This window comes from Haematobia irritans, chromosome 3, assembly GCF_050003625.1.
Source record: "Haematobia irritans isolate KBUSLIRL chromosome 3, ASM5000362v1, whole genome shotgun sequence".
Classification (NCBI taxonomy): Eukaryota; Metazoa; Arthropoda; class Insecta; order Diptera; family Muscidae; genus Haematobia; species Haematobia irritans.
In genome coordinates, this window is record NC_134399.1 from 197,366,366 (window position 1) to 197,382,373 (window position 16,008).

At 32.4% G+C, this 16,008-nt stretch overlaps 2 protein-coding genes across 2 annotated transcripts in view; one reads left to right on the top strand and one right to left on the bottom strand.

Moving 5' to 3' along the window:
- The window catches only part of LOC142230719 (inositol polyphosphate-4-phosphatase type I A), a 33,894-nt gene extending 26,433 nt beyond the window's left edge, over positions 1 to 7,461 (top strand). The window contains exons 8-13 of the mRNA XM_075301350.1: positions 51 to 220; positions 310 to 496; positions 554 to 854; positions 958 to 1,972; positions 5,796 to 6,198; positions 6,261 to 7,461. Coding sequence (XP_075157465.1) covers positions 51 to 220; positions 310 to 496; positions 554 to 854; positions 958 to 1,972; positions 5,796 to 6,198; positions 6,261 to 6,957 — 2,773 coding nt within the window. The 3' untranslated portion in view covers positions 6,958 to 7,461. The remainder of the gene's footprint in view (positions 1 to 50; positions 221 to 309; positions 497 to 553; positions 855 to 957; positions 1,973 to 5,795; positions 6,199 to 6,260) is intronic.
- A 3,521-nt stretch (positions 7,462 to 10,982) lies between these two features.
- On the bottom strand, positions 10,983 to 15,214 carry mRpL38 (mitochondrial ribosomal protein L38). The gene is made up of 6 exons (XM_075301351.1): positions 14,991 to 15,214; positions 14,769 to 14,924; positions 12,078 to 12,223; positions 11,799 to 12,010; positions 11,411 to 11,709; positions 10,983 to 11,347 (listed from the first exon to the last, which is right to left on the bottom strand). Exons 1-6 carry the CDS (start codon positions 15,133 to 15,135, stop codon positions 11,061 to 11,063), a joined length of 1,245 nt encoding a protein of 414 aa, XP_075157466.1. The 5' UTR covers positions 15,136 to 15,214; the 3' UTR covers positions 10,983 to 11,060.
- Positions 15,215 to 16,008: the final 794 nt, after the last annotated feature.

Consider the following 16,008-nt stretch of genomic DNA (forward strand, 5'->3'; position numbering starts at 1 on the left):
AATATTTTTGATATTGACCAGCATTCAAAACTACTTTCTAAAATCCATAGATCAATTTGGATAACACGAGAAAAAGAATTACTACAAGAGATCTCTGGTATGGGTGAGTTGGGTGGAGAATGGAGACGTAGACAAATAGATTTGTTGGACAAACATTTAAAGCTGCTGAAAGATTACTCACAGGCAAAACAGAATTTACAACAAATTACAAAAGAGGAAGGTAAATGAAATTCCACAAAAAAATATATATATATTAAGCAATTTTCTTTTAAACGTAATTAATTAATTTTGTTTTACGTATATTCCCAGGACCATTTTTCAAAAGATCTTCAGTGAAAACAGATGAATCACTAGAATTTATACCAGTAAATTTACATTTACAACGTATGTGGGTACAAAATGATTCCCTTAATCGTTCCGCGGTATTGGATATAGTAACCGTGGGAGCTTTTACCCGACATGGAGGTTTGAAAAAGAAAACTGGAGGTCTCATAAAGTAAGCTGACTTCGCTCTTAATTTTCAATTATTTAAAATCATAATCTTTCATTTCAGACTTTTACAAGATACCAAAGAATCACCTTCGAAATTTGAAGCTAGTAACAATTGTAAAGTTATAGCTTCCAATGATGCTGTTCAAGCTATTAAACATTTGCGTAAAGAAATTGTCGAAATAATGTCTCAGCTTTTGACGCTGGCAAAAACAAAAAATCCCAAAGGAATGATGCCATTGTGCAATGAAATGGTTGCGAAAACTAAAACCCTATTAAATATTTGGGAACCTAGTCTGGTAGAGGAAGCATTTTCATTTATAGAACAACATCGAATAATCGAGGAACCCGATAATGTATTAATGGTAAGAAAGACGCGAAAAGTTTATGAACAAAAGACTTCATATCTTTAGTTTTACATTCTGAAGACGTTTTTCTCTCTTGTAATCTTATCTTCTTTATTTGCAGCCTATGTCTCCCTTCAGAAAAATTACCCAACAATTAAATGACTTGGATTTAAAATCACCAGAATTGGAAGATTTTGCTACGCCTATTATGGCTCCTCCTGATTTATGGCCTCGTGCCAGAACTCCCACAACTCATAACAGGCTAATACGATCGAATAGTTTAACGCAATTACGATCTTCACCTTCACTTACCTTGGACATAGATGCCATTCACAATTTGCAGCATACCGTAAAGGCTTACAATGAGCACTTACAAAGTAAGGCGGTTGCGGCGGCGGGGAGAAATATCTCATCCAAACTAAAATCAGAAATGACAGAAGAGGAGGCCACATACCAATCCCTACCAGCCTATATTGCGGCAGACTCTAATTTCAGGGAGCCCTATTTCAATGAAAGCGATGAACATATAGACGACGATGAAGACCTAATGAATTCTTCCCTTAAATTAATTGATTTGGATGAAACAATAACTGCTAGTCAAACTTTGCAATTACCTATGGCTACGACAGCGGCTAAACCCATACATAATACTTCCTATAGGACTTCCATACCCAGTAATTTTAACGATTATGAAACATCGAAATGCTCAATTTTAGCCACACATAATGCTCGTTTCTTGGACACCAAAATGATGAGTACATCTCCTTCGGCGAATTATTATAGGCCTACCGAAGAACCAGAACCATTGGATTTGACACAGCTGAACATAGAGGCTAGTGTAATGTGTTTGGTCAGTAAAATAAAGTTTCTTTGTGGTCGTACTGGTTCACCAGCTATTCGATTACGTCATCCAAAAGGATCTATCAAGAGATCTGGCTTTAGTAATAATCCAGTACCAGATGTTCTCGATAATGGGAATTCCGAAACGAATACATGTTATGACAATGGCCCACTTCAACAAGATTCTAATCTTGAGGGTAGTTCTCCAAATGGCAATAGTAATGGTTTAAATTTGGATTTAACCCAACCCACATTGGAAAATATGGCAGCTAAGAAGGGAAATAAATTCACAGATGGTAAGTATTTTATATATTTATATAAGACGAAACAAATAAATCTTCAAATTTTCTATAAAAAAAAAAATTGAAAAAAAAAATTTCTATAGATATAAAATTTTGACAAAATTATATATAGAAATAAATTTTTGAGAGAATTTTCTATAGAAACAAAATTTTGGCAAAATTGTGCCACACACAAAAAAAATTGTAATACAATAGCGAAATTAATTGATCTATTAACTTTATCTTTTTAATTGAAATGTCTTCAATCACGAAAATGATAGTATCAATCACAGTTTTAATTAAGCATAAAAATATTTGATTAACAAATTAATTGATTTGATTTGAAAATATCAATTAATTTTGTAATTGATTCAATTAAAACGTGACTATTTTCAATTACTTTGTTATCTGTCTTTGTGTGTTTAGTTTGATTAAAAAATTGATTGTTTGAAATAAATTTCTATTTAAAAATTAAAAAGAAAGAACTGATTTAGTCTTCCGAGTTTGATTAAAAAGTCAATTGTATCAATTAATTTTTTAATTAAAAATGTTCAATCATTGACTTAATTAACTTAATGCTTTTATCTTGATTAAAACGTTAATTATATCAATTAATCTATTTACTTTGTTATCCGTCTTTCGGCCATTTTCATGTATCTCCGTTAGACTTTAACTCCCAGTTAACACAAAGTAAAAACGAAATATCTTCTCTCCGGTTAACTTTAACTGAAAAATTTTTAGCAGTTAAGTTCCTAACTGGCATATGGAATATATAGACAATGTAACAGACGTGTCCATAGAACGGTTTAAAAGTTCGTTAGCTAACGTAGCACAAACGGAGCTTCCTGAAAATGGGGGTTTGTGTGTTTAGTTTGATTAAAAATTTATTGTTTGAAATAAATTTCTAGAAATAAAATTTTGACAAAATTTTCTATAGAAATAAAATTTTGAGAAAATTTTTTATAGAAATAACATTTTGAGAAAATTTTCTATAGAAATAAAATTTTGAGAAAATTTTCTATAGAAATAAAATTTTGAGAAAATTTTCTATAGAAATAAAATTTTGAGAAAATTTTCTATAGAAATAAAATTTTGACAAAATTTTCTATAGAAATAAAATTTTGACAAAATTTTCTATAGAAATAAAATTTTGACAAAATTTTCTATAGAAATAAAATTTTGACAAAATTTTCTATAGAAATAAAATTTTGACAAAATTTTCTATAGAAATAAAATTTTGACAAAATTTTCTATAGAAATAAAATTTTGACAAAATTTTCTATAAAAATAAAATTTTGATAAAATTTTCTATAGAAATAAAATTTTGCCAAAATTTTCTATAGAAATAAAATTTTGAGAAAATTTTCTATAGAAATAAAATTTTGAGAAAATTTTCTATAGAAATAAAATTTTGAGAAAATTTTCTATAGAAATAAAATTTTGAGAAAATTTTCTATAGAAATAAAATTTTGACAAAATTTTCTATAGAAATAAAATTTTGACAAAATTTTCTATAGAAATAAAATTTTGACAAAATTTTCTATAGAAATAAAATTTTGACAAAATTTTCTATAGAAATAAAATTTTGACAAAATTTTCTATAGAAATAAAATTTTGACAAAATTTTCTATAGAAATAAAATTTTGATAAAATTTTCTATAGAAATAAAATTTTGCCAAAATTTTCTATAGAAATAAAATTTTGACAAAATTTTCTATAGAAATAAAATTTTGACAAAATTTTCTATAGAAATAAAATTTTGACAAAATTTTCTATAGAAATAAAATATTATATTTCATGTTAGCCTGAGCCAACGATGAGCCCGTCGTAAAACAAGGAAAAACACGACCAATGTACGCGTTAGAATTGTTGTTGTATCCTGGAAACCAGTTTCTGTAAGTTGTCACATGTTGTTGTAGTTGACTGTAGAAACAATAAGCATTGTTCGACTGTTCACCACTTAGGTGAATTCTAACAAATTAGCTTTCTAAAAATAAATTTCGTGTTGTTGCGTTACTATGTAACAAAAACGAAATAAAAATAAGATTAAGGGACTTGTAAGTTATATGAAAAGATGATGTACAGTGGGAGAAAAGATGATTCAATTTGTAAGAGGAAAATTCCCAAATGTTTTCTCCATTAGGAGTTAGCATAAAGGGCCCAAAATTGCGTTATCTCTCCCAGCCAGATCTATACTAAAGGCTGTGGAAAGGTTCATTCGCCCGAACCGAAACATGTACAGTCCAGGCGTGTATAGATTTGTATCTGGCGTTTTCTTTTCAATGGCACTATTAACCATGTTCCTTAATCTATATCTGTCCATAAAGCTCGAAAAATAATTGTATAATTAGATGAAATAAAATTTTAACAAAATTTCCTATAGAAATAAAATTTTGACAAAATTTCCTATAGAAATAAAACTGACAAAATTTCCTATAGAAATAAAATTTTGACAAAATTTCCCATAGAAATAAAATTTTGACAAAATTTTCTATAGAAATAAAAAAAAAAATTGTCAAAATTTTCTATAGAAATCAAGTTTTGACAAAATTTTCTATAGAAATAAAATTTTCTATAGAAATAAAATGTTGACAACATTTTCTATAGAAATAAAATTTTGACAAAATTTTCTATAGAAATAAAATTTTGACAAAATTTTCTTTAGAAATCAAATTTTGACAAAATTTTCTATAGAAATAAAATTTTGACAAAATTTTCTATAGAAATAGAATTTTGACAAAATCTTCTATAGAAATAAAATTTTGACAAAATTTTCAATAGAAATAAAATTTTGACAAAATTATCTATAGAATTAAAATTTTGACAAATTTTTCTATAGAAATAAAATTTTAACAAAATTTTCTATAGAAATAAAATTTTGTCAAAATTTTCTATAGAAATAAAATTTTGTCAAAATTTTCTATAGAAATAAAATTTTGAAAAAATTTTCTATAGAAATAAAATTTTGAGAAAATTTTCTTAGAAATAAAATTTTGTCGAAAAAATTGTCAAAATTTTCTATAGAAATAAAATTTTGTTAAAATTTTCTATAGAAATCAAGTTTTGACAAAATTTTCTATAGAAATCAAATTTTGACAAAATTTTCTATAGAAATCAAATTTTGTCAAAATTTTCTATAGAAATAAAATTTTGACAAAATCTTCTATAGAAATAAAATTTTGACAAAATCTTCTATAGAAATAAAATTTTTTGTTGTTGTTTTTGATTTCAGCTTAAAACCATGCATGGACTAAACTACAAGTGTAGCTTAACCAATAGAGGAAAAGAATGTTTATCAAATTTATTTTGGCAAAGCCCTATAGACTGCAAGATGGTTGGATGGACGCACGTTTGGGAATTACCACATTCCTCATCAGCATCCTCTACTTGCAGCAAAACTATCAATCAATTATCAGAATAAATTCAGGCAGTTCACTAAACCCAAAAGTGAACCACACTTGAACCTTCCGAAAAAAGGTTTACACGATAGCACAAATTTACTTTAGAAATAAAATTTTCAAAAAAAAAATTATAGAAATAAAATTTTGAAGAAAATTTGTATGGAAATAAAATTTTGTCGAAATTTTCTATAGAAATAAATTTTTAAGAAAATTGTACATAGAAATAAAATTTTGGCAAAATTGTACCGTATATAGAAATAACATTTTCTATAGAAGATTTGTTTTGTTTGGTAGTTTTTTGCTAAAATTTTCTCAAACTTTTGATAGATTATTTTTGGCTCGAGTGGCAATCGTGGATGTCACCTGATACCACAAACTTTTATGATGTTTCCTTTTTTACGAAAATCTTAATTATTTTTATTATTTTTATTTTGCAGGTCTTGATTTATCACTCACAACAGACTGGGCCTCGGAATTGAGGCCATCTATGCGTAAGCTGCGTCATGCCATGGATGGTCTATTAAAGACAGCTCGATTAATGCATTCGGTACAGCGTTTACAACAGGACATGAATAGGATAAGTATAAATTTGGAAACTATGTATCGACGAGATGTATGTTTCTCACAATCGCTGACAGCATTGATCACAGCTTTGATGGCAAAATTATGGGGTACTGAAATTACAGGAAATTTCATAAGAATTCTCTGTGATTTAGGACCTCTAGCCTACTTTGAGGGATTACTGTCATTACATGGCAGCGAAATTGATATGTGGGGAGATATGTGCATAGCTATTGAAGATCTATTGGGAGTAGATTTTGAATTAGTACGAAGTTCAGGGTAAGTAAAACCCAAGAAAAAACCAAAATCGATTTTTCCATATATTTTTCTTCTCTTCCTAGTCATGATCAAAAATCTATACCAACACCTCGCATAACGGGTTCTCGACAAGCCATTACCGTCTATCTTCCTGTACCCGAACATGTCTACGCTCTGCTGCCCACCAAGCACACAGTAAACTTCAAAGTTACCCCAGTCTTCTTTAATATAGGCATCAATGAAAAGGCCACATTGGCCGAAGCTATGGGACGCACAAGAGAACAACATCGTTCAAATTGGGATAATTTTGTACGACTTAAACAGTATTATACACGTTTCCGCAAATTACCCTTGACGCTACCAGAAACACCCAGTAAACATGAACCTCACATGCCAGCTCCACAAATGTTGTTGAATATTTTGAATTTTCTGGAAGATCAGCTCAAGTCGAATGTTTCGAAAAATGTTAAAATATTACATTTGGTTGAAGACGCCTGCCGCTTAATGTCCGGTCTACGATTCACCTCATGCAAGAGTGCCAAAGATCGTACAGGAATGGCAGTGACTTTGGAACAATGTCGTGTTTTAGTCCAGGAATTCCAATTGCCAGCTAAAAGTGTTCCACAAATCTTAAATACAATGCGTAGTGAAGGTTGTCGCATGGACAATGTCTTCAAGAGTATAGACAAACGTAAATATGCTTTCAATTTGCCTCAGGTATTAAGTCTACCGTCTATGTACCGGCCTCCAGTAGGATCCTATGGAAAAGCTGAAACATAGGTCAAGTTGTAGCGATTAAACTTGACCTATCTGTTATTGAATAAGCCACAATAATACGTAGAATATAAAACTTAAGAAATACGCTTAATTCCTTTAAATTTTAAATAACCAAAAACAAAACCAGAACAACAAATGTACTTCAGTTTGTAAACCGGGTGATATCCAATTATTACAGGTCATTATGACATCGAAGAAAATGTACGAAGATTTTATCTTAGAGAACCCTGTATAATTTTTTTCCGTACAATTTTTTTAGTTAAAATGTTTTGTAAAATAAATTTCCTATTTATTATTGTTATCATCTTTTTTGTTTCTATTTATTAATGTTAAACAATTTTTTATAAGAATTTTCGTTCTTAAAAGATCGAGCTAAAAGTTGTGCCAAATATATATTGTATTAATTTAACAATCATTGTATTAAAACAAACATTGTTTTTAAAATCAAATATTCATTACCAACATGCATTAAATTTAATAAAAATTTTAAATATATCAAATATATAAGGCTTATGTTATTTTTATTTTGCGATTTTAAGGTAAGCAAAATCTTTTATAAAATTAAATTGAAAGTGCGCTAAAAATCATTTGGAATTGAAAATGTTCCTTGTAGTCAGAGTAATTTGATGAAACATAGATGAAGAGCCCACTCACTCTGCTCATATTCATGCGTAACGTTAATGATCAAATTTACGCTCACAACAGAGATTGTTGTCAGAATCAAATTTGGAAAAGTCGACATTCGACATTTTCAAAATTTGGAAAGATCGACTTTTTATACTTCTATATTTGAGCTACGGTTAAGCCAAATAAATTTTCACATTACCGCGATTTGTAAATATTATCCTGTTTAGAATAATTTTTAAAATCGACATTGGCAAACTTTTTATCCTACGACGATTTTTTCTTGAAGTCTGGGACTATTCGGAAACGTAATGTTGCGCTGCAACTGCTGCACAACTTTGAGATTTTTGCGCAGCTTTTCCTGATTCAGATGCTTTTTTGTTGCATATTTTGTTTGCAATTTAAAATGCAAAAACAGCACTAATGGAAAAATGTATAAAAAAAATATTTAATTTGTGAATTAAATGATTTTTTTAAGTGAGTCAAAGCCATGGTCAAAACTATGTTACGTATTTAGAGAAAAAAAGACTTCTGATGTATAAAAAGCACAATTTCTTACTGCAACAGATTTGTAGGGAGATACGAAGAATTCCAAAAGTTTGGTATAGTTTAATGTAGAGTTAGGTAGTTCGCGAACGAACTATCTCAATTGAACGGTTCACTGAAATGAGCAAACTGAACTAGTTCACATCTATCGTTCTTTTCCGTTCACCATGTCAGTTTAGCTAGCTAAGCACATTGTATGAGTTTGGTCGCTCAGTTATTTTCGCTTTCTTAATAATAATTGGACAATTTTCTGCCTTTATCGATCTTTTTTGCACATAAGCTGTTCGGGATTCTTTTCGCAAGTATTTTTTGGGATGAATAAATCAACGCAAGGCTATTATATTCCATTTATAATAAACTGAAAGAAAGCAACAACAACTTCTGTTGTTGCTTTCTTCCATTTCGGGTCACTGACCGAAAATGGACTAATGAACTAACGGACCGAATTAGTTCGTTGATCGGAAAAAGAGCTGAATTGAGCGATCACTACACTGAACTATAATGCCCAACACTAGTTTAAAGTAAAACAATAACCGGACGATAATCTACTTTAGTATAAGTTATCCGATTGGTCCAATTTGTAGCCAGCGTACAGACTTTACGATTCTATACACAAAATGTAAAGACTACTTCTTGTGGGAAAGACTTATTTTCGGAGTTACAAGCCCCTAAAGTTTTCATTATCATGTATAATGGATTTAGTACCCATGACACATAACCATCCTAAAATATATTTAGAATACATATAAAAAAACTTCATAATCAGGCCCTGGGTTCGCGTTAGGCCACTTTGTACTCTGTCCATAGGAGAAAATCTCAAAGCCCGGGCGAAGGCCGGCCACCTATACTCCTTTGGGTTCACATTGGCCCACTTTGGACTCTGTCCATAGGTAAAAGTCCCTTTGGGTTCGCGTTAGCCCCTGTCCACTTTGGGTTCGCGTTAGCCCACTTTAGACCCAATAGAAGAAAGTCTTAATCTCCGTCCGAAGTCCTCCCACCTATCAGGCTGGCTGATAAGTACCCGGTCTAACAAAGAAAAACACATTTTTTGTCAAAATTCGTTTTTATTATTCAACATAGTTCCCTTCAAGAGCGATACAACGATTATAACGACCTTCCAATTTTTTGATACCATTTTGGTAGTACTCCTTCGGTTTTGCCTCAAAACAGGCCTCAGTTTCGGCGATCACCTCTTCATTGCAGCCAAATTTTTTCCAATTTTTTGATACCATTTTGGTAGTACTCCTTCGGTTTTGCCTCAAAATAGGCCTCAGTTTCGGCGATCACCTCTTCATTGCAGCCAAATTTTTTCCCTGCGAGTATCCTTTTGAGGTCTGAGAACAAAAAAAGTCGCTGTAGGCCGGATCTGGAGAATACGGTGGGTGGGGAAGCAATTCGAAGCCAAATTCATGAATTTTTGCCATCGTTCTCAATTGTGGCACGGTGCGTTGTCTTGGTGGAACAACACTTTTTTCTTCTTCATATGCGGCCGTTTTGCCGCGATTTCGACCTTCAAACGCTCCAATAACGCCATATAATAGTCACTGTTGATGGTTTTTCCATTTTCATGATAATCGATAAAAAATATTCCATGCGCATCCTAAAAAACAGAGGCCATTACTTTGCCAGCGGACTTTTGAGTCTTTCCACGCTTCGGAGACGGTTCACCGGTCGCTGTCCACTCAGCCGACTGTCGATTGGGCTCAGGAGTGTAGTGATGGAGCCATGTTTCATCCATTGTCACATATCGACGGAAAAACTCGGGTGTATTACGAGTTAACTGCAAACACCGCTCAGAATCATCAACACGTTGTTGTTTTTGGTCAAATGTGAGCTCGCGCGGCACCCATTTTGCACAGAACTTCCGCATATCCAAATATTGATGAATGATATGACCAACACATTCCTTTGATATCTTTAAGGCCTCTGCTATCTCGATCAACTTCATTTTAAGGTCATTCAAAATCAATTTGTGGATTTTTTGATGTTTTCGTCGGTAATCACCTCTACTAGCGACGCCATCTATGTGTCAGACCGGGGACTTATCAGCCAACCTGTTATACGCCAATTTTCATGGGTCGATATCTCGAAAACTACCCTCTTCCGACATTTTACATCATCTTTAAAATACCTTCTACCCCCAAATTTTTTTTTGTTTTTTTTTTTTGTACTTTTGCTAAAGTAGATTTGTTCCAAAGATTGTTCAAAGAAGTTAAAATAACGTATGAAACAAAAATAATTTAAACATTTAATACTTACTTCTCTGCATCAGCCATTTCAATACTGCGTTTTTTTTTTGCTAGGTTTGCGCAACATATGCTTGCTTGTTGTTTTTTTAGCACATTTGACGCTTGCAGTGTTGCTGAACACATGACGCTTGAATGTGTTGCTCAGTACATGCAGCGCAATACTGCGTTTACGAAAAGGTTCTCTATTTTGGTCAACATTAAACGTCGCTTTTCAAAAATAACAAAAAGTCGATTAAGCGAATTAGAAAATTTCAAAAAGTAGAATTAGAACAGTAGGCTTTTCATTTTATATCCCTAGCTCACATACAAACTTAAGTTAGCCATGAAATTCGACCCAACACAAACTTCAATCTTACGATATTTTAATAGCGGCATGATGGTGGCACTCCGAACATTTTTTTAAGTTGTCACCCCTTCAGCTACAGCATCCTTATAAGTCTAATAGGCTGCCTACTAACATCTGTAGGTTTTAAAATCAACAATGGTTTAGGATATCACATAATTGGCTTGGCACGGCTTTACTCGGCCCCGGTTGGTTTTTTATGTTATTAAACGTTTAATTCAATATTTCCTCATGCTTTCATTTCGTCTTCTAGACTCGCGTTAAAATTAAATTTTTCTGTGTTTTTTTATTTGCACCTAAAATTGTTTAACAAACATTTAACACAATGATCTTATCGTTTCTGTTCAATAGTCATTAATACGACCAATTTTCAAACGTTCCTTTCGAATTTCTGTGCGCAACCATGATGGCTTATTCTTAATGGGATGGGCATTGGGATAAAGTAATGGTTTTTCTGGTCCTTCAAACGGATGAGTTTTAGCCAGCTTACGTTCCAAAAATTCTTTATTAACCTGTTTGATATCACGATGGCGATCCATATACAGATTGAAGGCTTGACGTAGGGGGAAGAATTTCTGGTCTGCTAGATATGGTTCTGGGAAATCATATTCGAAAATGGGTTCCTTCAAATCTAAACAAAGAAAAAAAAAATGGTTTTTTGCATAAACTATAAAATACTCTATGTTTATCTTACTTAAAACATTGTGATAAAATTCGGTCAATGATTTATCATAATCCGTTTGATAGAAAGCCAAACCAGCTGGTGTAATGTCATCTTGATATTGACGATAGAAGTCATATGTTTTAAATGTTCGTTTTTCCAAATTCACATAATCTGCATCAGCTAATTTCATCGAACTAAAATCAAGTTTTTTATTTTGCTTGTAAAGAACGAAAACGAAACGCTGATATCCTATGCCTTTGGGTGGAAATGGAGCTAAGTAATTTACAATGACATCACCCTTTTGTACATCGCCATTTGGTATATTTGATCTAGAAATTAGAGAGACGTTTAAATGATGAAAATGTGTAATACAAATTTGTTGGTATTTATAAGAACCAAAATCTCTTTTTACACTTACACAAACCAATGAACATATTCCTTATTGCTTTGGGTAAAATGTCCATCCGGATTTGTAGCTACTAGAGTCCAATAGGAATCTCCTTTTTGTTGTTTTCCAGTTATTGGATCACTGGTTCCATCGAAAGACACCAATGGTACATGTCTGGCTTCCAAAGGTTTAATTATATTACCATTGTATACAGGAACTAAGGTATCCTCGTTAGCTTGATACTAAAACAGATAACAAGAAGAAAGATGTTGTAAGCTGGTGCTATTGTAAAAGCAAAAGTAAACTTACACGTATATTCAAATTAACTCTTGGCACAAAATATGCTGCTCCAAAGAGATCTTCAAATATCCCATAGTGATCGGCAATGATACGTAAATCATATCCACGTGTTGTATCATTGTAATCTTTTTCCACTTCATTTAAATCGATTAGCACTAAAAAGAAAAAAATTGTATAGAAAATTTCAAAATTCGGGACTAGAGTAATATTTTCGAAATCGGATGGCAGCTAGACAAATATCATGGTTCTTCTAAAGAGTTTAAATAATTAAAAATTGACTTTGAACAATATATCTAATAATATGCAGCAATAATTTGGCCAAAAACGAGAACTGATGGCGACATAAAAATCTTAAATTTTGCAGTCTCTCGGCACTTTGATCTACATCACGCTCTTACGACTGCCCTCAACGCATTTAGTCATACATACCGCGATGGACACAAGTAGTAGACTTCTCGACATTATACAATATTAAAAAGTCGTCGCGATTATTAACAAGTCGTTTGACTTCCACACTGTCACCTATTTGAAAACTTATTGACATTTTCACCTTATTTCAAAATCCATCAACATCACAAGCCAACGTTTTCATAAACGCACCCAGCAAAAAAAAATTGGAAACTGTTCCACAAACATTTCTTTTAAAGCGCATCCCGGATTCCTCCATTGGTTTGGTTTGGTTAGGTGACAGCCCGATGTATCAGGCTCACTTAGACTATTCAGTCCATTGTGATACCACTTTGGTGAACTTCTCTCTTATCACTGAGTGCTGCCCGATTCCATGTTAAGATCAATGACAAGGGACCCCATTTTTATAGCCGAGTCCGAACGGCGTTCCACATTTCAGTGAAACCACTTGGAGAAGCTTTGAAACACTCAGAAATGTCACCAGCATTACTGAGTTGGGATAATCCACCGCCGAAAAACTTTTTGGTGTTCGGTCGAAGCAGGAATCGAACCCACGACCTTGTGTATGCAAGGCGGGCATGCTAACCATTGCACCACGGTGGCTCCCCATCAATTAGTTTCCACTTCCGTTGCAGTCCTTTTGACCAAGTTTTAATTACGATAATTTTTAATTTTTGGTTGATTTTTAAAGGGAAAAATATATTTATATAAAAAATATATGCCGAAAAAAAAAACAAACGATGTATAACATAAAAAATATTTTTTTAGAAAAATATTTAATAAAAAATTGCCGGTACACAAAAAAAAATTCCCAAAAATGTTTCCAATTAAAATTTTAATAGTTTTAAAAAATATTCAATTAAAATTATAATTGATTAAACACATTTTTTAATTGAAACAAAAATCAATCACAAAAATTAATAGTATAAATTAAAAATTTTAATTGGATCAATTAATTTCTGTGATTGAAGACATTTCAATTAATAAATTAATTGGATCAATTAATTTCGTGATTGAATCAGAATTTTTTTTTTATTTTATTTTATTTTTTTTTTTTTTTTGTGTAGTGAAAGTTGAACGAGCGTTTTTTTCTTTCATTCATAATAATAAAGAACATCTCAGGAAGTTGTTAGAATGTCATATAATTAATAGTATAAATCAAAATTTTAATTGGATCAATTAATTTCTGTGTTAGGTTAAAGTGGCAGCCCGATTAAGATTCAGGCTCACTTAGACTATTCAGTCCATTGTGATAATTTCTGTGTTTGAAGACATTTCAATTAATAAAATAATTGGATCAATTAATTTCGTGGTTCATATCACAAACATTTGAATAGGCGTTTTGATGCATCGTGCTCAATGACGTTTGTGGCTGAATGTGCTAAGGCGTTCTGTTATGGTGCCAATAGACCCAGGTTCAACCCCCGGTGGAAGAAGTTTTTGAATTTGTAAAAATTAGATACTAAGAAAATAAAAGTGTAATAAAAATACTGATAAAAATAAAAAGTGAAATTGGAAAAAATTGCTTTATAGTTTTTTTTTTTTAATTTCTCTATCCAAATGAACTTCCAAGGCACAACTTCTGAAGCAATGCAAATGATCCAAAAGTGAAGTATTTCCGTCTTATGACAGGCCCACGTAAAATTCATTGGAGATGATCCCAGTTTGCACTACTTCCGGATCACAAATTGGGGATCCAAACTACTTTTTTTTGAAACTTTTTTGTTTTGGGCAACTGTAAAAAAAGACCCATATACTTAAAACTTTGAAAATCGGACACCTCCCAAACGTGGACAGTTGTCTGGGGACGTTTACTTTATTAACACATTTTGACCTTCTCTCATAAGTGGACACCTCGTAAATGTGGACAAAATTTAGACGACCGTGAGTGTCCACATTTCAGAGGTTTCACGGTAATCGGATACCAAAATTTATCAGGCTTATCTAAAATTTGTAAACTAAAGCAAAAATAATTTTTTAGAAGCAGAAGCTTCAACAAAATGTTATTCTGTTCCACTTATCGGTGTTAATGGAAGGAGTTTCTCCTTACCAAAGGATTGGAGACCCTCCATTGGAATATGTTTTTGTTCTGAAGATTTAGCTAAAAACCACTAAGAGGCCTACAATAAGAACAATATGTTATCTTCCGGTGAGCGCACAAAGGCGACTGTAAGATAGGAAGTTCCCTAGCTTTGTCATTCAGTCGGTAATGGATTGTAATATTAGGTTACGATTCTAATGAAACCAATATTGAACACGTTCGAAGGTATTGACCATCATTTTCATACATACTTTGTTGACTTCTTGCCTTCTTCTCCAACTCGCTGTTGGCACGTTGTGCTTTGATATGATTCCATCGATTTTTAAAAACTTCTGATCGAGGTTGTTTCAATTTGGGCAAGCCAATATTTACACGAGCGGTCAATTCAGGATCGACTTTATTTTGCTCTAAAAAGGTCGAAAAAATTATTTCAATGTGGGTGCCCTAATGATTACAACACCACCACACGTTACCTTGCAAACGTTGTTCAAGTGTTTTTGCTACACCGGGTGGTTTTCCTCGTATCGTATGTCCATGCCGTCTACTCAAAATGAGAGGAACCTGATGTCGCAAACTCTGTTGAAGCTGTGTTTTAACAATTAAACTGCTAAATGCCATTTTTTCAAAGAGTTTAATTGAATAAATGTTACAAAATGAAATGATGCTGCTGCAACGAACAGCTGTTAATATTTTGTTATTCAATCACAATAGGTCTTCATATTGAGTTCCATTCACAATGCCGACTTTGTCTATTATAGGCTGTGTTCATTATTAGCAAAGTGTAAATTTCCTAAAGATGTCTCACTTCAGACGTAGAATATGAACAACAGGAGACTCTAGTGAATATGGTTCCAATCTTTCACTCATTGGAAAAATTCATTTTTGAACTTGCACCAGAGAGAATAAAAAGACAAGAGGCCGAAACTGTAAAGCGAAACTGCGTCAGTAGGTGGCAGTCATGAGGAAAATTTCTCTAATATCATGCCGTTTTTCTCGGCGCTTCTCTCAAATATCATACAGTTTGCGTCGGCGCCAACCAGTTCAGTTCTCTGCCGGCTTTACGAAACGTAAGGAAAATAGGATTTAGAACCTACTTTGTAATAACAAATGTTCTTTTATATAAATATTTTCATTCTATTAAATTTTTTGGCGGACAATTTGAAATTATAACTGCCGATGCCTTTATAAACAATTTATCAAAACAGCGCTTCGACCGCGACGTAGGTAATACCAACACTGCAGGCATTGTGCGACACATATACGGTTCACATTTGTTGTTTTTGTAGAAGAGAAATTTTCGTCCTCTTGTGTTTTTATTCTCTCTGCTTGCACTCATGACAGTGCTGCCGTTGTGTTATTTGCGCACTAAAGGCCGGTACTCTGTTCGGTTTTCGCGTTGAAACTCCATACAAAACCAAAAAATGCGAAAAATTTGCGAAATTTTTTCCATTTGTGATACTTTGTTTTTTCGTGTTGAAAAACTGACGTTTA

Bases quoted from the DNA above. Each gene is read 5' to 3' on its own strand.
- mRpL38 (XM_075301351.1), bottom strand. From the start codon at position 15,135: ATGGCATTTAGCAGTTTAATTGTTAAAACACAGCTTCAACAGAGTTTG. The intron at 14,925-14,990 runs GTAACGTGTGGT...CGACCTTTTTAG, and splicing joins ACTTGAACAACGTTTGCAAG to AGCAAAATAAAGTCGATCCT. The intron at 11,348-11,410 runs GTAAGATAAACA...TTCTTTGTTTAG, and splicing joins ATTTTATCACAATGTTTTAA to ATTTGAAGGAACCCATTTTC.